General features: G+C 43.2%; 1 protein-coding gene across 3 annotated transcripts in view; it reads left to right on the top strand.

Moving 5' to 3' along the window:
* Positions 1-22,524, top strand: part of NFIA (nuclear factor I A) — a 359,380-nt gene extending 336,856 nt beyond the window's left edge. For all 3 annotated transcript variants that reach the window (XM_021679991.2, XM_021679992.2, XM_044914528.1), the window contains one exon: positions 21,117-22,524. In XM_021679991.2, the coding sequence (XP_021535666.1) occupies positions 21,117-21,134 (18 nt within the window). In that variant the 3' untranslated portion in view covers positions 21,135-22,524. The remainder of the gene's footprint in view (positions 1-21,116) is intronic.
* The last annotated feature ends 382 nt before the right edge of the window (positions 22,525-22,906 follow it).

The following is a 22,906-nucleotide window of genomic DNA, read 5'->3' on the forward strand; positions in this document are numbered from 1 at the left end:
TTCCTGCATCTATGAAATGAAGGCCACAATACCATCTATCTACCTCATAGAAGAGAACCCAATTAAGCGTGCTGTAAGCCAATCAGGGTTATTTTCCTCATGTGAAATCTGTGTGGTTGTTGGCCTAGTTTCATCTGCTATATGATGCCAACAGGAACCCATGCTCTTGCAGACATTCCGCTCTACAATCCTTAGCATGCTATCTGTTCATCCTCATGCTTGGTGCCTCTGGTTGCAGAATGGCTGCTGCAGCTCCAGACATCATGCCCAGGTCCCACTCCATTATCCCTCTTACATCAGGGAAACAAAGGCCCTGCCATACTCCTCCTCTGCTTCCTGTTAGCAAATTTCTCTTTAGGTCTCACTGACTAAAACTGGATTACATTTTGAATCTTTAGATGCAAAAAATGCTGGGAAAGCTAGCACAGAATTATCTTGATTGCCTAAAATCGCAATTTATTACCCTGGGCTGGTTACATTGTCCTCCCTAAACAAAACTGCCCCAAGAAAGAAGGGGCCATAGATAGTAGGTAAACTGATAGCAGTATTTGCCATATGCCTCTTTCCCACTCTCTGATAGGTTTCGTGTGCTTTTAACTCCTATTGCTGCACTTGACTCCCTTCATCCCTTGATGCCTATCTTCTTACAGTGCCTTTCCTCTACACTCGCTCCCTATGTGTCTAAGAAACATAAATACTGTGTGTGCACACGCATGTGTGTGTGAGTGTGAGTGAGTGTATAGCAATCAGGTCATTTTAGCCCTCTGTCCGAGTCCGGGATTCAGGCAGACATACTGGAGTTTTGTGCAGACCAGCTCCCACGGGCTGGGTCAACTTTCTCCCAGTAAACTGGACCTCTGAAAAGGCTGAGTTGGAGGACATGTCCCTTTGTAATTGCAAGGGAACCCTGTGAAACAGTGCCCTCCTCGTGCCCTCCCAGGTGCTTATCAAACAGTCAGCAATGGGTTCTGGGTTTCTCTTTTATGACTTGGAACCAGATGCTTCCTTTGCAAAAGAAAAGAGCCCGGTTTTGCTGAGCTTGAGTCAACAGAGTTCAGAGAACAGGAAAATGCGTGGATTGGCCCCGCTCCGTGAACTGTGAGGAGAGAGGCCATGCAGGTGTGGCCAACTGTCCCCCTTTCCACAAAGCCCCTGCCTGTGAAACTCCCCTGCCCGAGGAACTCGCTTTCCCAAATGTTCCTGGGCTCTAAAAAATAACCGTTCACGTTAGGAGGGGGTTCCTTTGGGGCACAGGCTTTCCCAGGCTTTCTCATGAGCCTAAGACCTTGAAGGTCCCACGGACAGACAGAGTTTCAAGGCCAGGACCTATTGTCTAGAGTGAGATTTTCAAAGCTCTCACATGAGTTCTCAGTGATGCTTCCTGCCCACTTTTCTCACAACCACTTGTTTACCTTCCTGTTTGTTTATTGAGGACGGAGGCACATTCTTTTATCGGGGGCCTCTCTTTTTGAGATATAGCCTTTCAATGGAGCCTATTCATTGAGTTACATTCCGCAGCACACGCCTCCCCAAAATATTTGCATGAGAATTTTTCCTTAGGCTTCACATTGCTTCTTTTACAGCAGAGATGAAATAACTTAGCACTTCTAATTAGCTTTCCACTTTCCAAATGCTTTACACATTAACTAATGAATCACAGGAGCTTGTGATAAGCTGGATCCCTGTGTTGGGGCTGGGACACTGGGTTAGGACAGGCTGTCCTGGCCCTGTGTTCCTGGCCCTCACGCCCTCCCTCCCACACTCTGAATGTGTTGGGATAATGGAGCTGCCGCCCAGACGTGAACTTGAAGGGCCACCTCAGACCCTCACCCTGCTGCCTTAATAACGTGGAAGGTGCTCAATCCTCCCTTCCAAGGCGGGATATGCTGTCTCATGTTGCCCTGAGTAGTTGGGGGAAATTTAAGGCCAGTTCTCATGGCACACAGCCTCTGCCCCTCTCAAGTACAATCCCCCCCTTCTGTGGATCCATGGAGGATGTGTGTATGGGGAAGGAGTCACACTGGGGGGATGGAAGGACAATAATAATAGAAAATTCTAGTAAGGGAACCGACCGTAGTACCGTGGTAGAGACCTGTACATCTTGGTAGAATAGAAGGAGCACTAGACTAGGAGTCAAAATACTTGGATACCTAGTTTATCCCCCCTACTCATCAGCTATGTGATTGATCTTGGGGACAGGAAAAAAAAAAAAACCAATTTACTGAGCACCTACTATATTCTTGCCACCACACTAGGCTGGACGAGGGTGTGTGTGTGTGTGTGTGTGTGTGTGTGTGTGTGTGTGTGTGTGTGTGTGTGTATTCTTGCCACCACACTAGGCTGGACGAGGGTGTGTGTGTGTGTGTGTGTGTGTGTGTGTGTGTGTGTGTGTGTTGTATCCAGTCCCCGCTATACTTTGCTCACAGACTTCCTAGAAGAAAAGTAAACAAAGTATAGTAAGGTATGATAAATGAAACAATTGAAGTATGCCTAATCTATAAGGAGTACGGAGAGTAGGTCATTAACTATGGAGAGAAGCAGGGGACTCATGGAAGATACATTCTCGAGGAGAAAGACCTACCTGGTGGGTACAACATTCCACTCCAGGCAAGAGGAGGAACACATGCGAAAGAGTAGCAGTGTGTGTTTGAAGAACATTACTCTGTTTGGTATATCTGTTAATGTAAATGGCAGAGAATATTGAATAATGAGTCTAGGAAGTTAGGGTCTAGCCATGAATAAATACATTACTTTATACAATGGTAAGGCAATTGGACTTTATTCCATGGAAAGTGGGAAGCAAGTGAAGGACACAGTGGGATCTCTGTATGTGAAGAAACTTTAACCAAGCTTGATATAATTTTCCTTAGATACAGGATGTTACAGAGAGTAGTAGTTTGAAGACCTATGATCATGAGGTACCCGCCTCTCCTGGGCAGTATAATAGAGAAGAGAAGACCTCAGCCTTGGAGCCAGACAGACTTGATTTTGATTTATCTCAGTACATGACTGCTGTCAGCTGAGTCGTGTTGTTCCCCCTTTCCTCCCGCCCCCACCCCCCTCCTGCCAAAATTGATATTCTGAAACCCTAGCCCCCACTGTGATGGTATTTGAAGATGGGGACTTTGGGAGATAGGTTTAGATGAGGGCAGGGCTTCACTGTGGGATTAGTGCCTGCATAGGAAGAGACACCAGAGCTATGGTGAGCGCTGTGAATTGTGTAAGACTGATGAATCAGAGAACTGTACCCCGGAAACAGATAATACAGTATATGTTAATGAAAAGGAAAAAAATTTTTTAAAAGTGAAAAAAAGAAAAAGAGACACCAGAGTGTTCTGTCTCCACCACATGAGGACTAAGTGAGAAGGCAGCCATCTGCAAGCCAGGGAGAGGGCCCTCAGGTACAGATCAGGTGCAGATCTGCTGGAACCTTGATATTGGACTTCCCAGCCTCCAGAACTGTGAGAAGATAAACATTTTCGGGTATTTATCTGTTGTTTAAGCCACCCAGTTTAGGATGTTTTGTTATGGCAGTCTAAGACGGGTACAATGATCTTGGGGTAGTTTTTAGCCTTTCTGAACCTCAGATGTCACATTTATAAAATTATAAATTAATTCATGCATTCCACTTAGAGCTTTATGACTCTATGACTCATTACAGTTAGATTATAAAGTCTCCCTGGCACACGGAGAGCTGATGTATACTGCTACTCGTTCACCCCTTAGAATTGAACCTCTGTGAAGCACCAGAGGTCAGGCAGGATGCATCTCATTCATCTTTAGGACCAGGAACCTGTGATTGCCAATAGAAACCCAGAAATGTTAAAATGGCGAAACCCCCAGAAGTAATCTGGTCATTTTCCCCCTAAGCTGAGTCTCTTCTCCCCCCATCCTCCCACGTCCGTTTTCCGTAAGTTGTGCCATTAATTCTCTCATTAGCTAGTGGAATGATATTTATTTATTAAGAACATACTTAGCATACTCCCAAGGAGCAAGTTAAAGCTCAGCTAACAGCTGCAGTTTCTGGTTGGGAGGCAAAATACGCTGAGGAATGCATACGGAGAGTTTGTATGGATGTTATAATTTCATATTAAAAAACTCTTAAACTTTATGCTGGATGAGGGAGAGAAGAAAAAAAAAATCCCAGTGCAAAAACAAGTTATGAACCTAGGAGCACAGTTTCTGAATGTTTATTTTGTCAGATACACAGCTGACATGATTAGTTCTAATGGGGTGGTGATCCTCATTGAATTGCAGATCCGTTTGAGTGACTGAAATACCGCAGGGACCTAAATATTAGTGGTGCATACGGTATTACTTAGGCTGCATCCTTTAGCCAAGTTGAAGGCTTCTTTTTCTCTGTCCCTTCTCAACACACACACATGCGCACACACACGCTCCACGCATGCACACATGCTCATGCACACAAGCACACCACGGATGCGTTCATCTCTTCCAGAAACTCCATGTAGAGCATTAATTACCCATCCAGAGCAACGCTGGCTTGCCCTTGCTGATTTCTCCCCCTTGCCCTCGGCCAGCCAAGCGCACCCCACCCCACCCCACTCTCCACTGCAGATAATGGTATATCAGATCAGTCTGCTTTGCTGTTGCATCAAGACCCAGATCAATTTATTGACTCTGTCAGAGTGGCTGGTACAGTAATTGTTGCGAGAGAAGAATGGAAAGTGAGAACGCATCCACGTGAAAAATAAAAACGACGTTTTGTTCTTTCCTGCCCCCCCTTTTGCTTTTTTTTTTTTTTTTTGCCTCATAGATCTTTATGTGTTTATACACAGAGAGCACTTTACTTAAGTTAATCAGCCCCTTCTACATTATTAATTGTGACAGTTAGGGTGCTACATGTCAGGAAGATTATTATGGGGAAGCATTGATCTCGCTCAGATGGTGTGGACCTGAGCAGGTTTGGTATTCCTTGCCTTATCTCACTGCTTTGGGGTCCCATCAACTCACATTTCCCTGATTGACAACACAGAACGCCTCCTCCCATCAATACAATTGATTTTGTGAAAAAGGACAGGGAACATTTTTCAGCTAGAGATAGATGAATTATGGTGATGGCAAGAGAGAACATTTCAGAGATCTTTCAGTTTAGAAATCTAAATTGGGAACTAAGGTACTATTATCATCCCAAACATATGCCTAATTTTTACCCTCAGAAAAATAATAGTATTAGAGGAAACTTACTACAAATGAAAAATAGACTTAGTTGAGGCCAGCTGAGGATATAATCGCTATTTGTTAAAGGCTATCTGCTAATTTTTTTGTGGGAAATTTTTGGTTAAGTGCATATCTTTGAAAGACATTTCATTAAAGTTCAACTTTCATGGTTTATACCTGTAGACCCTAACATAAATCCTATGTGAACGGACAAAAGTGAGTGGGTGTCATTTGTGACCTGGAAATAAAAGGTCAACCATTGGATTTACAGCTTTTTTAGTGAAAAGAACATAAAGATTCCTGCCAACTGGAGTCAATCCATATTTTAATGTTTCCTAGTTAAGATTGTAAAATCAAGGGATTAGGATCATGCTGTTCAGTGAAGGTCAAAAATTAAATGTGGTGGGCTAAGTGTCATTCCCATGGGGCAGAAGTTAATATTTCAAAAACCATTTCTACCACTGGCAGTCAAGAAATGAATCGTCTATGGTCATTAACCAAGGTAAGGGGAATCCCACTATCATTACTACCATTTAATGATGATTATTACACTAATCAACTATATTGTTAAATTACTCTGCTGTTCTCCTATAATGTCCCCGAACAGTGATAGTGGATTGATTGCTATCAGATAATTCTCATATGCAATTGGGAACAAGTCAAGATGGAAGATCATATATGAAGGCTTCCTTGTGGGAAAAGAAGTTGTGGCTATCTTATGAATGTAAGAGCAATAACAGAATCTTATGTCGCATATAACATTCTTCTAAGACCAAGAATCTGTGACACTTACAGGCCTGTTCTTAGGTATGATTCACCAGTACAAAAGTGTTTAAATACAAAAAATGAAATGCATTTCTTTTCATTATGTTTTTTTCCTATTTCACATTTTTTTTTTGCACTTGCTGCCACCCCCTCTGCTTTTGTTTCCATTTAGAAAAAAAAAAATTCATTTGCTACATCCTTTCCTTCCTCAAACTTTTGGAACTCTGGATTCCATCTACTTTGGATTTTTATTAAGGGAGAAGAAAGGTTATTTGAATGTCTTTACAGGATGATTCAGACACATATCCCCCATACCATTTTCAGATCCATTTTAAGATGCCGGTATTTTTCGAAGTTATAGAACTACAGAATATTGAAGCTGGTAATTTCCTTAAAGATTATCTATGCTAGACGCCGTCATTTTCTAGATACAACTTTAAGTGCATTCTGGAATAAAGTGTGCATCCTTTTGATAAAACAGCACCTCCAAATAAGAGACCCAAAGCCCAGGGAAGGTGGACCGACTTCCCAGGGCACATGGGTAAACAGAGGCAAAGCAGAACTGAAACGCAAGGTATCCAAACTCCAGGAGGCAAGGGACCGGTGGTTTCATGGGTGCCTTAGGAAATGGGTGCATGAATCTTATCTTACAAAGGTGTTTTATAAAAGCCCAATATCCATTAGACTGACCCAAGGGCATTGGAATCCTCAGGAACAAAAGCACGTAATTCAAAAGTCTACCTCAGGGGATTTCTCTTCGTAGACTGCCCTGTGTGTATTGTGTGGATGTGGGTGTGGGCAGGTGGGAGTTCAGCCCGTGCTCCTGTCTCTGCTCCTGGGGAGCTTTTGCTTGCACAGTTTTCTAACTTTTGTCCTTCACAGTGTAGACAAAGGTTAAAATTCCCATCCACTTTCACAGGCAAACATTTTAAAGTGCTTCTACAGGAGGCAGAGAGCAGGGAGGACCTTTGATTTAAAGTTCAACATTTACATTTGTAATTTTGACTAATTTCTGTGCTCGCATTAATTAAATTGAAATTGTTTAATTAGAATAAAAGTAAAATTGATCATTAGGATTAATTTAACCTGATAGGCTTTGTGTGCCTTTCTAGACAAATATTATGAAATATAGTGATAATGAAGCAGTGAGAGGTATAATTTCACATCTTATAATGATTTTAATATCTGCCAGTTGTTCTCCCTGGTATCTGGATAGCTCTGAATGTTGCTATTTGTTACATCATTACCATCCAGCTAGGGCCATGCTGTATCTCACAGTTGGCCTCTTCCCAAATATTTTTTCTTGTCAAAGTCTAAAGATGGACCAAGTTCTCTCCACCCCCACCCTCCTAAAAACATCATTCTTTCCCTTTCCCCCACCCCCACCATCTTCCAGGAAGACTGCTCGCTGGGCTTTTCCCCTGGGCCTTGCATCACAATGACCTTTGTAAACTAAGAACTGCTGCTTGATACTCCTTATGGAATTCACTAATGCTCCTCAGCCGTAGGGTCAGTGCTGTCAAATCTGGACTGCCCCTCTGCACCCCTTCCTGGCTGCTTGCTTGGAATAAGAACCAGGCACAAATTAAGCTGCATGATAAAATGAGGGATTGATGCCACTGAACAACAAACTTGAAGGGAGTGGAAGAGAGAAGGCAGCTTCTCCACGTGTCTAATCGGCTTCTAGGAAATAGCTTGTCCTCTTCAGCCCCGGCCTTCTGTGTAGCTCTATCAGGCAAGTGTGTTTCCAGATTTGGTGCTCCCTGTTTCTTAAAGAAAATAATAGGAGAATAAGGCCCCTGTTTTACCAAAGGATTCAGCATCAGTTTTTAAAGACATGAGGGGCGCCTGGGTGGCTCAGTCAGTTAAGCGGCTGCCTTTGGCTCAGGTCATGATCTCAGGGTCCTGGGATCAAGCCCCGTGTTAGGCTCCCTGTTCAGTGGAGAACCTGCTTCTCCCTCTCGCTCTGCCTGCCACTCTGCCTACTTGTGCTCTCTCTCTGTCCCTCTGTCAGATAAATAAATAAATAAAAATCTGTAAAAACATGAGACCTGCATCTACCTACCAACATACTAACGAATGTATAGCCTTTCGAACTACCAGGTTGACTGTCAAATTATTTCATCTTCAAAACAATTAAGATTCACATTGGTAAATTAAATCCTCAGGAAAATCTGCAAACTGTCTTGAGTTTCCCAAAATTCCTCCCATCCACCATTTTGCCAGAGGAACTTAAAAAAAAAAAAAAAGTAACATTAGCAGTTGTGTTTGTTTCCTATAGCAACCTTGAACAGCAGAATCCAAAGGACAGTGGAGAATGAGTCAAAATTAGATGTTTATGAAAAAGAAAAAAGAAAAAAAACCTGGACAAAAGAACATGATTCTCAGTAATCTGTGGTTGACTGACCAATGAGATTAGCAGAGACTATCTCATATGCAAATTCTCATCTTTCTGCCAGATTGGCCAGTCATTCCTGACCAAAGGCTGAGAAACTCTTGGCTTACTTAGGAGCCCAGGTTCCACTCAGTCACCATAAGAAAACCACCACCCAAAAAGAGACTCCTTTTACCATCCATTTCTTCAGAATGTCATCTAAAGGATTCCACTTTTTATTCATGTCCTTATCCAGTAGAAGAAACTTCTTACTTTCATAGCAAAGAGTTTTAGTTAGAAGCTTATTCACATTTAATTTGTTTTTAGAAAATCCTTGATGTTTCTCAGAATTGAAGCTAATCTAAGTTCAGGGGGTTGAGGGAAGGGTATATGGCTAGCATACTCATGCTGTTATTGTATTGATTCAAGAAAAAGGACTGCCCCTCATTGTACCAGGCCAACAAGAGCTGTGACCTGGCACAGAAGATTGAGCTTTCTGTCTTCCCCGTGTCAGAAAAGAATACCATAAAACAAGGCTCAGTTCTGCATAGTCTAGTTCAGACACAAAACACTTCCATATATTATTTCATATTATCCCCACAGCCACCATGCTAGGAAGGTGGTCTTAATCCCTTCTTAACAGAGGCACACACTGAGACACAGATTCATCTTGGACTCTCTGTCCATCCACCCTCGGCCAGGTAGATTCTTCTCTAACCCCCACAGCAGCACTTAGTCTTTCTTGAACTACCTGCCTCATCACATATCACTCTGCAGGGAGGCAGCTGCTGAAGTTGGGAATGTCACGACCCACAGTGATGCTGGATGTGCTCACCTATCAGGAAAGAAGCATCCCGGGGTGAAGAGATGCTAGAAAGTAGGTCTCAGTCCCAGCATCATTAGTTTATTACTCCTCTACCTACTATCTCACTAGATAAATTTCAGAGAGAGGTTGAGTGGCAGAGTCCATGGTGCTATTTCTCTGGTTCTTTTTCCATTTCTGCCCATGAAGATCATGGCTGCTTTCTCTGAACTCCTGGACCCTTGCATAGTCTTAACCTCAGTGAGTCACGAAATCAGCTCTCTCCGGATCGGTTCCCTATAATAGCATTTAGAATCCCTACTTCAACTCTTCCTTGTTCCCAACCCAAAATAGCTAGTTCTTCCTCTCTAGTGTACCTTCATTGCCTGGAAAATCCCTGAGATCTTTCTGACCTAAAAAATCCCTTAGGTTTTTTCATAAACACAATATGGGATCTCTTTTTTTGGAGGGGGGGAGGGCATTTATCTTCATAATACTCTTTATCTGCATTTTCAAGACAGAAAAACAGTTTGGCAAGCCCTAGTTTTTATATCTGAAGAGAATAAATACGAACCGACCATTTTCACAAAATGCTGAAAATGATTGCAGAAAAATTCAAAGTCAAAGGCTGTGGAATTCTAGAACATACTTCTAGAATCTGTTACTTTTCAACTGGAATGTTAACTTGAAAGCCTGATGGGGAAAATTAAGAAGATACAGTTGGCCCCTGCCTTGTCTTTCTCTCTTTCTTTGACTTTATAGCAGATCTGAGGAAACTTTGAATACTAACTGAAGCTTGTGTGCCCAGCCTGAGAGTCTGAAATGCCTGAGAAAGCAGTACAGATTCCAACTGTAAAACATTCCTTCCCCAAGCCTTGGAAACTCACACACTGAGGCCGGCAGAGCTCAGAGGGAGCACATGTAAATGAGGCTCAGTTATAAACTCCTGAGGAGTGTTTTATTTAGTTTAAACCTGAACTTGAACTCATAAACATGTTCTTGAAGAACAACGCCGAAAGGCTGATGGAGTACAACAGGAAGCGATATTTTAGCTCAGACAGTTCACTCCTTGAAGAGAGAGAAAAATCTTCAAGTATTTTTTTTTTAAATCAACACCTTCAAGATAGCACAAGGTGGTAGAGCTGCAAGATTTTTGTGATTGCAGAATCCAAAGAAAGTTAAAAGGTATCATTTGAACTTAGCACCATTCTTGCAAAATGAACGATAGGATCTCCCATCCATATGGTGATTTAATAAGAGAAAAGGATATTTAAAGAGTCAATGAGCATATAACAGTCCAATGTGTAATTGGTTTCATTAAAATATAATAAAGTGATAGCAGAATGTGTAACTGTTCCAGATGAGTACTGTGGGCATGAGTTCTGAGTTTGTTCCCAAATGTCAGTTACTGGCAGAACCGTACCTGGTAGAATTTATCTGACACCAAAGTAGGTGATTTTGTTACCATGCTTGATTTTATAAAACACATTCTTAAATCTGTCTTCAGTAATCTTTGCTTGGGAGAGCTCTACCATCTCTAAAGTCATGACTAGAAAGGTAAAAATGAATTAACTAAATTTTCTGTGTTAGAATGATATTACCTGTCTCCTGGCAGGGAAGCCAGGTAGCTCTGCCGGTCATATATATGATGTATATGTCCAAACTGTTGATAAGACTCTTCATACAGAGTGCTAATGTTATGGGATCTTTGCCTTTGTTCACCTCCCCACCCCAACCCCACCAAGAAGCTTCCCACTCACCTCCCCTAGAAATATTCAGGAAGAATCGAATTGTTTGTAGTAATGAATATTGCTTAGTTGTAAATTTAATCTACAAATTTAGAAGGAAATAAATCTGAACATAAAAAGCATTTGCTGTTTCAGCATTAAAAAAAAAAAAGTACTGTCATTTGAAACTGCCAACTCCCCCATGTGGGTTTGTTTTGCAAGTCACGTCTTAACAAAGACAAGTTGTGTTGCCATAAAACCCTAAATCCTACCACATTTTCAGAAGGAGGAGGAAAGCATTGTTCGCTGATCCCTGGTTTGTGCTTTCGGGGATGTCACATGGAGCTTTGCCTGGGCTCAGGGAAATCATTCCATTTCTATCCAGGGTGGTTGGTCCAGAGGAGGGAGACCTTGACCCCACCCCACGCCATCCGGATCACAGCAACGCCTTCCGTGACCATGCTGCTTACAGTATTTCCAAGTCATTTAGGCCAGTATTTGAAAGTTTTGTCTTTTTGTGTTTGTTACTTCCTCCCTCAAATGCCATGATAACTGGTATACTGAGGCTGCTTTGCAGATAAGTAAAGTTGGACCCCTGAAGTCGCAGAGACTAGAATTTAGGTCTCCTGCTTTCTCCATGGCCAAGCTCAGTGAGGGATATGAACAGTCTTACCCCAGTAGCCCATCCACACTGTGAACAAGGAAAAGATGACTCCTGGAACTAGTGAAATGGAAAAGCAGGTGTTCCCGGAAGGTAAAGAAAGTTCAGGAATGGGATCTTTGTAAGCAGAATCAGAGTCCCCTGGGGTGCCACCCCCAGGGCAGCTGGGGACTGAGCTCGGGCTCCTGATTCACAGTCCAGCGCTGAGGTGCATCTCACTATCCTCTCCTTTCTCATGAGCCTGAGAACTGAGATGCTGCAGCCTCCTCCACCTTCTGCGCCAATTCTGCCTCTAAGCCTCATTTCTTTGGCTCTTTGGCTTACTACAGAAGCCCTCCATTCCAGCTGCTAGGTGGGGTGGTCGTGGTTGCAGCTGAGTGCCTTCTTCTGCGCTTCCTTTCTTAATCCGGTGAATGGAGTAGGAAGGACTGTTGGTTCCTGCAGCCTTTGGGAGAGGAGGGGTCTGCCGTAATTCCTGGGCGGGGGGAGGGGGGGGAAACCCAGGTGGAAAGGGAGAGAAAGAGACTGGCTAGAGGGGTGGAGGGGGTGGGCAGGAAACAGGGCTCGGAAAGGACAAGAGGAAGGAGGCCGGACTGTGACTAGAGGGTGAATAAAGGGGTAAGAAGCAAAGACCTGTGCCCTGGGCCGTGCCAGTCGGCACCAGCTGCGGTGGAAAGGTCCAAAGATGGCAGATGCCATGCAGTGCCTAAAGGGCTCCTTGGCTGAAAAGGTTAGTTTGGGAATTCGTTTCTGGCAAAGTATCAGATCCTCCGTCGTTCTATTGCAGGACGTCTCTGGAGACTTTTTGTAATAATTGGACTTTTCGCTTTAATATTATTTTTTTACCCCTTTCCAGACTCTCTCTACCTGCACAATCCAAACACTACATCTACATGATAGATGTGCTGTGAACCTGAGTGGTGTTTGGGAAGGGCTTCTCAGCTCTGGGGGAAGAGCAGGAGCAGAGAAACACTGGGTGGAATGATTATTACAATGTGGCCACGCTCTGCTGAGCTCTGACCTCCACTCCCACGCCTCTCTTTTTAAACAAGAAAGGTTACCTCCCTGGGCCACCGTTGGGCCAGCCCCAAGTGTGACTGTCTGCACTTGTTAGACAACAGGCATTTAATTAAGGTTGGAATCTGATGTGCAGAAACATACATTTTTTTTTTTTTCATTTCATAGCTCCCTAGGAAATTATTCTCCTCCGTCCCTACTGTACTCAACTCTCCCCGCCGCCAAAAAAAAAAAGAAAAGGAAAAAAAGGAAAGACCCGAGGAAAGATTATCTTAATACTGAAAATCAAAAATTACAAAAGGGTAGCCTGCCTTCTTTAGTTTTGCCTTTGGGACCGACATTAGCCAATAATAAAGCCTGTATTGTATCTTCAGAGCCGAGCCGGCTCTTTAATGGCTAACTTCCCACGTGCGAAAGGGTCTGTCCCATTTCGGGGCATTAAAAATAACAGCATTTAATGAATCTGTAGCTAAAATCTTTCATCTTTTTTTCCTGTGCAATCAAAGGGGTGGCCCAATGCCTTCTGATATTTGGTTTGGACTCTGTGGAATCAAAAAGAATAAAAAGGAACAAACAATAAACACCAGGCCCCCGGCTGAAAATAAACCGCGAAGCACCATTGTCACTGCATTTCCGCTAGCAGAGCCATCCAGCGCACCGTCTGGGCTCCACCCAGACAATCCAGCAGTGCCATCCTAGCCAAACAGATAGGAACTCTGGACGATTTCATCGGGCCGTTGTCCCCTTAATCTCCACGCTGCACCTCAGATCTCAAGCAGCTTCCGTGGCGCGGGCTCACTTTAATGGATAGAATCTATTTTTCATGAAAAAGCAGGAAATAAGCTGTCTCTTTCATAAAAAGATTTACAAAATGTAATCATTGTTGAAATATTCCCTTTGAACTGCCGTGTCCACGGGGGTCTCCGGCTCCCAGAGTCGTGCTTCATTAGAACCCCCTCACAAGCGGCTCCAGAAGGGCAGGTACGCTGGTGGTGTGCAGCTTTGATGTCTTGAATGAATGAAAGAAAAGCACAATAAAAAAGAGCTGTTGATCAAGCATAAAATACTCTTTAAGCTGACAGAATAGCAGCGTTAACACACCCTAAGCTGCTTTTAGTTTTTCCCTTTTTTCCTCACATTTTCCTGTGCTTTGTGTACAGTGGGGGTTTGTATTTTATAAGAAGTCTCTGATCTATGTAGTATGCCGTTCGCTAACAAAAACCAAAATAGGATTGTTTCTGTCCCACTTGGTTGCCTGACGACTTCCCCCCACCCCACCCCCGCCTCCCCTCTCTCCCCCGCTCACCCCCAACTTCCAAGGCGTGCAGTTTAGCCTTGCAAGGCAAGGACCCAAATGGCTTTCATAAACTTGAGCCAATTCCTTTTGTGTGGTTGGTTTTGCTGCTCTGATTTTAATACCGCAATTAAAGACAGATTTTTATTTTCTCAAGAACTTTCTCTTGCAACTGGGGGAATGGAACTGACGCAGCTGCTACTTTTAACTAAGAAATTATATCATTAAGTAAGAGAGAGCCGCCTTGTTGAGCGATGACTTTCCAAGGGAACCGGTCCTCCTGGGGTCTCACGTGGACCGTAGGGCCCGTACACATGTTAGAATTAGAGAGTCCATTTACCCCGGCCTTCTGGTTTTGTGTGCTTGCCTCTAGCCAGGCATTAGCTCATCTAAGCCCCATAAAAACTGATCAAGTTGTTATCTCCATTTCATGGAGTCTAATACGGAGACCCAGGAGTGCTAACGAACTTGCCTAAGATGACTTCACTGGTACAGAATGGTGTATACTAGTTCAATGATGGGGTTCTGCTAACTCGGCCTCCGGGGGCCCAGCTCCACCGCGATGCACACAGCCCTCGGGGAAGTCTGCAGAGCGAACACGAGCGGGCCAGAGTGCAGTTGTTCATTCGGAAGTCTTTGGTTTCATGAGGTAAAAGGTTACTCAGATGAGACTGTAAAGGGAGACCAAGAAGAAAAAAAAAGTACTTGATGGGGAGGCAGACACTGGGGCAAGTTGGAAGACGGCGCAAGATTTAGACTTTGGAACAACAGTCGGAATAATTGGATTGTGTGTGTACTCCCAAGGTTTGGAGGTGCTGGATGGCTTATTGGGTAAAAAGATTAGTGTTTTCCCGTCTTGAGGTTTGAACCAAACGGAGGTCTTGGCCGGGAGCAGCACGGTCACTCTCCAGGGAGCGGTGGTTTGGACAACTGCTCTGTGCTTGTAGTAAGTAGGCAGCCGTCCATGTTACAACACTATCGCACGTGCTGCTGACGCAGTTGGCCCCGCTGCAGCAGCTCTTCCGTCAGAACTGCCTGGGGCGGCTTGCGGGGACCTGCCTGTGTCTCTCAGGAGCGCGTCTGTCATGGGGGGGGGAGCCACGTGGCCACATGGCATGAGCATGGATGTGGCTCAGCTGTGCTGGAAGTCATCCATCTAAATACCCTGTTGGGGTAACTGACACCAGGCTTCCAGAACCTTAGACACAGCCCCTTCCTTCCTTCCTTCCTTCCTTCCTTCCTTCCTTCCTTCCTTCCTTCCTTCCTTCCTTCCTTCCTTCCTTCAACTGTATTTAGTAAGTGCCTACTCGGCCCTAGCCACTGGGCAAGACACCGGGGATGCCACGCTCAACAAGATATCCATTTTCTTGGGGAGAACACAGGTAATTACAGTTCAGAGACTGACAGAGGTAAACCCCAGGACGAAAGGCCTGGAGAAAGACCCCTTGGAAGAAGGGATGCTAATCTGAGAACGCAAGAACTAGCAAGTGTTAGCAAAGCCAAGGAGAGCAGGATCGCCCGTGCCAAGCCCCAGCAGGGAGAAAGTATTTGGCTTTGGGGGATCTGGAAGAAGTTTCACACAGCACAAGTGTTGAGTACAGGCAGTGAAAAGATAAGGCCACAAAGGTAAGTGGGGCCAATCATGGCCCATTAATGTTTTAATAGTTTCCTGTACAATAAACAAGTCTTGGTTTAGCATTATTGAAAACAGGCTTTCTTTAATTAACAAAATCAGACAAGAAAAATGATGGCAGAGATCAAAGCCCGTGGCTGGCAATACCAGTAACTGACACCTGTGGATAGCTGCCCACCTTTTTCAGAAGAAACCAGTGTAAAAACCCACTCTCCTCTCCTGTTGTGCAGAGACAGACTCCTCACAGCAGTCCTCTGGGGGCCCGAGGACAGAGACCTCCTTAGTTAAAGTCACACAACTTGCTAAGGGAAAAAGTAGGACTCGGTCCTGGGTCCCTCAGACATTGAATGCTCAGCCTCATCAGTCGATATGAGGTTGATAAAGGTTGATCCTACTGTGAGACCAGCAGGGTACCTGGTATCTTGAAGGGTATAGAAGGCTGTGGTTCAGTGCTGTCTTTCTACGAAACGACTCCTAAAGGGCAGGGCCTATTTATTGTACACATTCTATCCCCAGGGCCTTGTGCACATAGCACCGAGCACACATCAGGCCCCTGGTGCTTGCAGAATGAGTGAAGAAATGCTCCAAAATGGTGTCTACTGATGTGAGAAACCCGGAAGGCCTGTCCATTTCTGTTGTATTGAAAGGGGGCCAGGGGAGCTACCAGGTTTTGGGCTGATTTGCCAAGGGCAACAGTGGGCTTTAGCTCATCCAAACCAGAGCAGGAAGCCAAAAATGACGAGCTGGATGAGTGCGACCCTGCAGAGACAGCCTCTCCTCAAGAGAAGAGTAAAAATGGTGGCCACAACTCACGCAGTCCTGGTTGGTAGCGTCCTCTTCGGGGCTGATGAAGAGTCGGGCCTGCTGGGGCCATGGAGACAGAGGCCTCCCAGTATCTGCACTTCTCTATTTTCTGTGTGTGAATGTCCTTAAATAACCCACCTTGCCTGGGGAAGAAAGCAAAGTGTCACACCCAGTTCTGGATTCCACATTAACAGCCTCCTTCCGCAGTGTTCAACTTTGCCCTTGAGGCCTTTTGTTTAACTTTTTAATCTGAAAAACAGATTCTGCTGCGTCACAGTCTGTACCCCTCCCCATCCTCACCCCCTGCACCCTCTCTTTTTCTGGTTAAAGTAAAATAGAGCTATCTCAAACAGACTTGTATTTCCTTTTGTTGTTCAAATATACATCCTGCCCTCTTAGTGAGAAGAGTATATAAAAGGCCCTTTAAAAAAAGAAAAAATTTGTTATTCACATTAGACCGTTTGTTGTTGACGAAGGAGTCTAGTCTTCGTAGACCATGTCTTGGGGCCACCTCATGACCAAATTTTGGGAAAAAAGTTTCCTAATTGCTCTCTGTGGGGCATAAGAAAGGAAAGAGCCTGGCACTGTCAAAGGTGCCTACTGCCATTCCAGCCTTCCTGTTTAGGATGCCGCCGGATAGATATTGTTTATGGTTCATAAAACCTGACTACTGTGAGGACTCCAGAATCCCAGCAGAATGGGATTCGAACTTTCATGGAGCTGTAAATTAAGGGGCGGGAAGTGTGATAAAACTCCTTAGAGAACGGTGAAAAAAAAATTTCGCGCTGCAATGGTTAAATGAAATTTTATAAGCACATTCAGTGTGGAGCTGTTTTGCATTACATGAGTTGAATACCTTAGAGACGCCACATCTGCAGGCACTTTATTAAATCCTTAGTCAGCACTTTCCAACCTGATGAGATTACTTCTTCATTTGACTGGAGAAAAGGAAAGCTGAGCTCTGGTCCTGGACTGCAGGTTTCTTTTGATGTTTCACCTTGAACACTGAAAGAGGACAATTACCACCCCCTCCTTCCCCCCCCCCCGCCCCCGGCACATCCCAAACTGTAGAAATTGGGAATGTAACATTAATTTTACTGAACTGAGCCTCAGTGGGAGTGTGGATTTATGGACCTCCAAAACAACTATAGCTGAAAGTCCCTGAGGAAAAAAATAGATCAAAGCTCTGTGTTTACTTCCTTAATGTAAATGTATCAAGATAACATCGTCCTATATTGTAATATTGGAACTCTCTGCAGATAAGGGACAGAGATTCCTTTGTAGTCCATCTGGATGCAGTAGGTTAGATTAAGGGGTTATAAAGTATGAAGGCAGAAACCATATGAAATGGAAGTTTGTGTCAGTAAATGTCTGAAGACAATTTTTTGACTCTCCATAAATGAATTTTGTTTGGTGTGGCACTATTTTCCCAGTGATTTGCTACTCAACCCCAACAATTTAACAACCTCAGGATTATTTTTATATTTCTCTTGTATGACCCAAGGAAAAAAAATGCTCAGAGTCATTCTTCAAGTCATGTTTTGAAACTAGCACTGCTTGCATAATAGATTTTCTAAGAAAACATCACAAGAGAAAAGTGGGCTTTTCCAAACACTGTCTTGTCCATTTGATGTTATTAGTAGCTCATGGAAGTTTCTAGAAATTGAGTGGCATATACATGTGCAACTATCACATTCATCATAAAGAAATTAGGAGCGTCTTCAGCTACAAACTGATCATGAGAAAATAATTCGGTGAAATGGATGAGTTTTTTGATTATTCTTATTATAACTGTTTATCTGCCATCTCGGCAAATAAATTATTTAATCAAAGAGACCTCATTCCCCCCCCAAAAAAAATCCTCAAAAAACAAATTCCCTGTGTGGTTCCCCTAACAGATTGACTTCCCATTGTGGGGGGGGGCGGGGAGCCTTGGTCAAGTAGCTGGGTTAATTGTCATGAAGATTAGTGTGATGTTGAAATAAGTACTAATGGTCAAATTACAGGAGTGAAAAAGTTTAAGAATAGGTTTTGGTTTGGGCCTGAAAGGGTTAATTAAGTTTTTTTCACGGGTTATTAAAGACCCCCAACCCATGCCTTCAGGAGTCATATTGACACCACACCACAGGGCAACTCGCTTCTCTATTGACATGTTGCTGGTCAGAGCACAATAGCCTTCTGTGTCTGAAAATCATTGCTAAAATCATCGCAAGGAAAAAAAAAAGTTTGAAAGCTCTAACGGTAGACAAAAGCCCAAGAGCTGCAGTGCGCAGCTCAAAAACCCGGAGTCAGCAACTTCTATTGATTAAAAACTAACCTTTAAAGTAACTCTGAGAGTGTGTGGTTAGCATTTAAATTTAAACATGTCATGAGTTGATTTGTGTTACTGAATACCAACTCAGAAGGAGTAACATTCACATCGCATTTTTTTTTTCTAATTCCCTTAAGCAGCTAAAGTATTTCATGAAATGTCAATAGGGCAAAAAGAAGAAGTGTGGGGGGGTGGCAATGCTACGCCTTGTAGTTTTCTTTCCCATGCAAATATTCACCCCCCCCAAAAGAAAAGTGTGGAGAGTGAAACACAATAATTAGTCCTTTGTCTAACTTTCCCAAGTGCCAGAGAAAGACAGATTAATTAAATATACAACAGTGTTGGTTTTTGGAGTGGGGGTCTTGCTTGCTGTGTAGGTCATAAATTAGGCAGAATAAATACTTCAATGTGTTTGCAGTGGGCCTGCTACGTCAGAGCCCCTGGAAGGTTGGTGGGAGGAGAGCGGAGGGTTTCTTGCTAATGATAGTCACGTCTGGGTCTGTCTGGTTGCTCTTAGCAACCAGACATGATGTAACACCAGGATGAACTTGAACTTGGGGGACTTGAAAAGAGAACAATAGACCAGAGCAATCAATAAAGCCTATTTCAGTGAAGGATTACAGAGCTGCTCTGGGGTAACCTTGTCGGCAAGGCACACACTGAATAGTAAGATGTGTGAAGAAACTTTTTTTTTTTTTTGCTTTGCTTTTTAAGAGAAGTGCAGAGCCACTGCAGATTTTTGTAGTGCGCTGAGGTTGTGTCCAGAAACTGTGGTATGGAAAACTGCTCCCCCTGCTGACTCACTGGGTCCCCGGTGTTTGCTTCGAGAGCTACTCTGCGGCATCAGATTGAAGAAGGCTGGAATTTCACAACTGACTTAGAAAGTGTGAGAACAGAAATCCTGTAAGCATTATTCGCCGCACCCAAACTTGGAGACTGTTTTGTGAGCGAGAGACCGCGGCTGTGGCACGCACAGATCCGTCAGCTCTGAGGAAAGGCCTCCTGGAAATACAGTTCGGACCTTGCCTCCCCTCTTCTTCCTTTTGTCCAGTTAGATGTAGGCCATGTGTCTTTGCCAGGATGATTTCCTTTCGGGACACAAGAGGCTTTATTGTGTTGCTCAGAGCATGTGGTCAAAGAGGAACATCTAAAAGTACACAGGATGAGTAGTTTTTCGGGTTAGGCTTGGGTTTTTCAAGTTCTCTGGAAATCAAAGGTAGCTTGTGTGACCAGGAAATCTCATACCTGGTAGCTATCCACGGAACTATCATTTCGCCGTTCACCCCTGGGATCAGAGGCCGTCCTTTACCTAATTGAATCTCTTGGGCACCGATGAGCCTTCGTCTGACTGAATCCACTCGAATGTACCCCCTTCTGATACTGCCAACTCAGAGATTTCAGCGACATTCACTTTTTCTAGAAGTTGACGATTTTTCTGTGAATAATGATGAATGTGGTGAATTTGGCACAGTAGCTCTAGGGAAAAGTTGGCAAAAGCCAAACACTTCTCTATTTCACTTAGAAACCTACTTTGATAGTACACCATAACTGGTCACTTTGTTTAGCTAACGGAGAAAACAATGCTGTCATATAAAGTGATGTATCACCAGACTGTTGTCCAAAGCCAATCACCTAAGGATTTTTGGAAAGGAAAAGGTAACTGGTAACTGGTAACTGGGCCCAGCAGGCATATGGAAGGCTTCCTAAATAAGTGCTGAACGAACAAAAGCAAAAACGGGCTATGCAGTGGCCTCATTTTTGTCCTTTGGACATCATGGCAGCTAATAGGGTGAAATCTTGATCCCATTGGATTATTGTATGTCATTTTTGAAAAATTATCTTAGAAATATTGAGCCAAAAGGAGCATTTTACCTCAGAAAATTTACCTCAGGCACACATAAAGGAAACTGGGTATCAAAGAGGTGCTGTGACTTGCCCAAATCACCCAGGACTCTTCGTGCAGCACCTTTTTCTACTTCACCCCCACTTATTTTTATGTCACTGTTGATCATCCGCACCCATTCAAAGACTGTCACAGCACCGTCTTTAAGGCCTCCATCTCACTGAAAAGGAGATGTGAAAATCATACAAGTAGACATTGATCAGCACAGGAAACCTCTTCCCTCACCCATTGTCCATTCATTCAACACTTGTTTGTTGAGAACCTTCTACTGCAGGCACTGTGCTAGGACTGAGGACTCAGTGACAAGATGATCAAGCTTCTTGCCCTCCTGTAGCTGCCCCTGCCAGACTGCAAAACCCATATATGTATTTCAAGTGGACACCAACACTTTTTGAGACATACTCAGAACGTTGGCAAACCCCTTTGAAGACACCGAGTTTCAACTTCAGAGGAATAAGATCAGCTTCAGTGACTCAGGATTTACTACTGTCTGTCATTCCTCTCTTCCATTTCCAGAAAATCCTCCCCCCCCCCCCCACTTCATTCCTAATAGAGATCCCAATTTCATGGTCGGAAGGGCAACTTCTAAAATATGTTACTTTCCAAATTGTACCTCTAATCTCTCTTTTCCTTTTGTCTTCCAGTCCTGGTACCTGGGATAAAAGTCGCAGCATCCCACCATCCACCAGACAGACCACCTGACCCCTTCTCAACTCTGTAACATGGACGCATCCTCAACCCAGCGCGGTTACAACTTCACTGTCAGTGGAAGGGGAGAATCCAATCAACTTGTACATGGAAACAGCGAGCATTATGGTCAAACAGCAAAGGCCATAACCTTTTGGGATTTTTTTTTTAAATACTTTAGGGACTGTTGTAATTTTCTCATATGGTGCTGGAAATGGTTGGGCTTTGTAACATTGGGAGTGTTTCATGGTAGCGTGAGCATTAGGTGATGTGGCTAGTGGAGGTCTACCCTTGCTCACTGACTTCCCATTGTAACACACTTTCCTTACGGAGCCTGGCTGTTTCACAGTATTTCATGAATTTACCCACACAGGTGTGAGCCTCCTTGAGTCATCAGGAGGCGCATAGAGAACGAAATCTTTTGTAGTAGCTGAGATCTGCAATATATAACTTACGGGACAGTCAAAGGGCAATGTTTTTCTGTAACATATTGGAAAAAGAAAATGCAGTTATGTTCCTTTTTTATTTTTTCTTTTGGTTTGGTTTGGTTCAGCAGTCAGCAGTTAAATATATAACATGGCCCACAAGGACAGTGAATCCACTCACGTTGCAGAACAATTCCGAAATGACAAACTACTACTACTACTATTCAGTTTTTTAAAAGTTGTGAAATGCTGCACTTACATTTAAAAAAAAAAAAAAAAACACATTTTTTTCAACAATTTCAACAATGACACACAAATTCACATGGAAATGGGGAAGATGGTCTGTTTTGACAGAAACTGACAGGAATCAATCAAAACAATCGAATTTTGAAATGAGTAAAGTGCAATTTCATTGGATAGCTAAATATCTTTGTAAGATAGAGATTGTTGAAAATTCTATTTTTGTTTTTCAAGTCCTTCCACCCCAGGACTCTAAATTATCGGGGTAAAAAACAGCCTTGCAAGAAAAAGGGGAGCTATTTTTGCTTTTTATGTTTTTTATTGTTAAACTTGTATCCCTTTAAAAACTGAAGGAAAATTTAAAAAAAAAAAAAACAAAAAAACAAATCTAATGGTGCTTTTACCACGATATGTTAACTACATTAAATGCTAATTAATTATTTTCTGTTATCAAAGCACATAACTAAAATGAAATCATGGTATCTGTTAATTTTATAAGCTAGAAGTCACTATAATGGATTATGCCAATTCTGAAAATTTTTACATGTATCCAGCAACATAGGATTTATCAGTTTTCAGACACTTCATTGTACCAGAGATTGTCCAGAACTTTTCAAGACCTTTGCGCCCCTGAACTGGGCTATGGGAAAAAAAATAATAATAATAATAATAATAATGAAACCAATACTGACATAAATGCTGGTGCCCATTCAGATCAAGGGGACCTGTTAGGGAAAAAAAAAAAAAGTTTGCACCCCCAAATGTCCTGTATCTTATGTAAAAAAAATACACACACACACACAAAAAAAAAACAAAAAAAGTAACAAAAAAAAGTGCAAGTGATTTTTCTACCAGACAGCGAAGCACCCCTTTGCTTCCCATGCAACTTCAAGAAGGTTTCCTATACTATACATATATATACGTTCTGGTTGGCAAGCCCTGCTGATCAGAGAAAGTCTCTGCATGTTCTAGTGTTAGTAACTAATTTTTATATAGTTAATGTAGGATAAAGTAGAGTGCATTAAGACACAATATTGTAATCCCTACTCTAGGCACTTGCCTTTAAACTATGTTTTTCAGCC

Source organism: Neomonachus schauinslandi, chromosome 4 (assembly GCF_002201575.2).
Source record: "Neomonachus schauinslandi chromosome 4, ASM220157v2, whole genome shotgun sequence".
Lineage (NCBI taxonomy): Eukaryota > Metazoa > Chordata > Mammalia > Carnivora > Phocidae > Neomonachus > Neomonachus schauinslandi.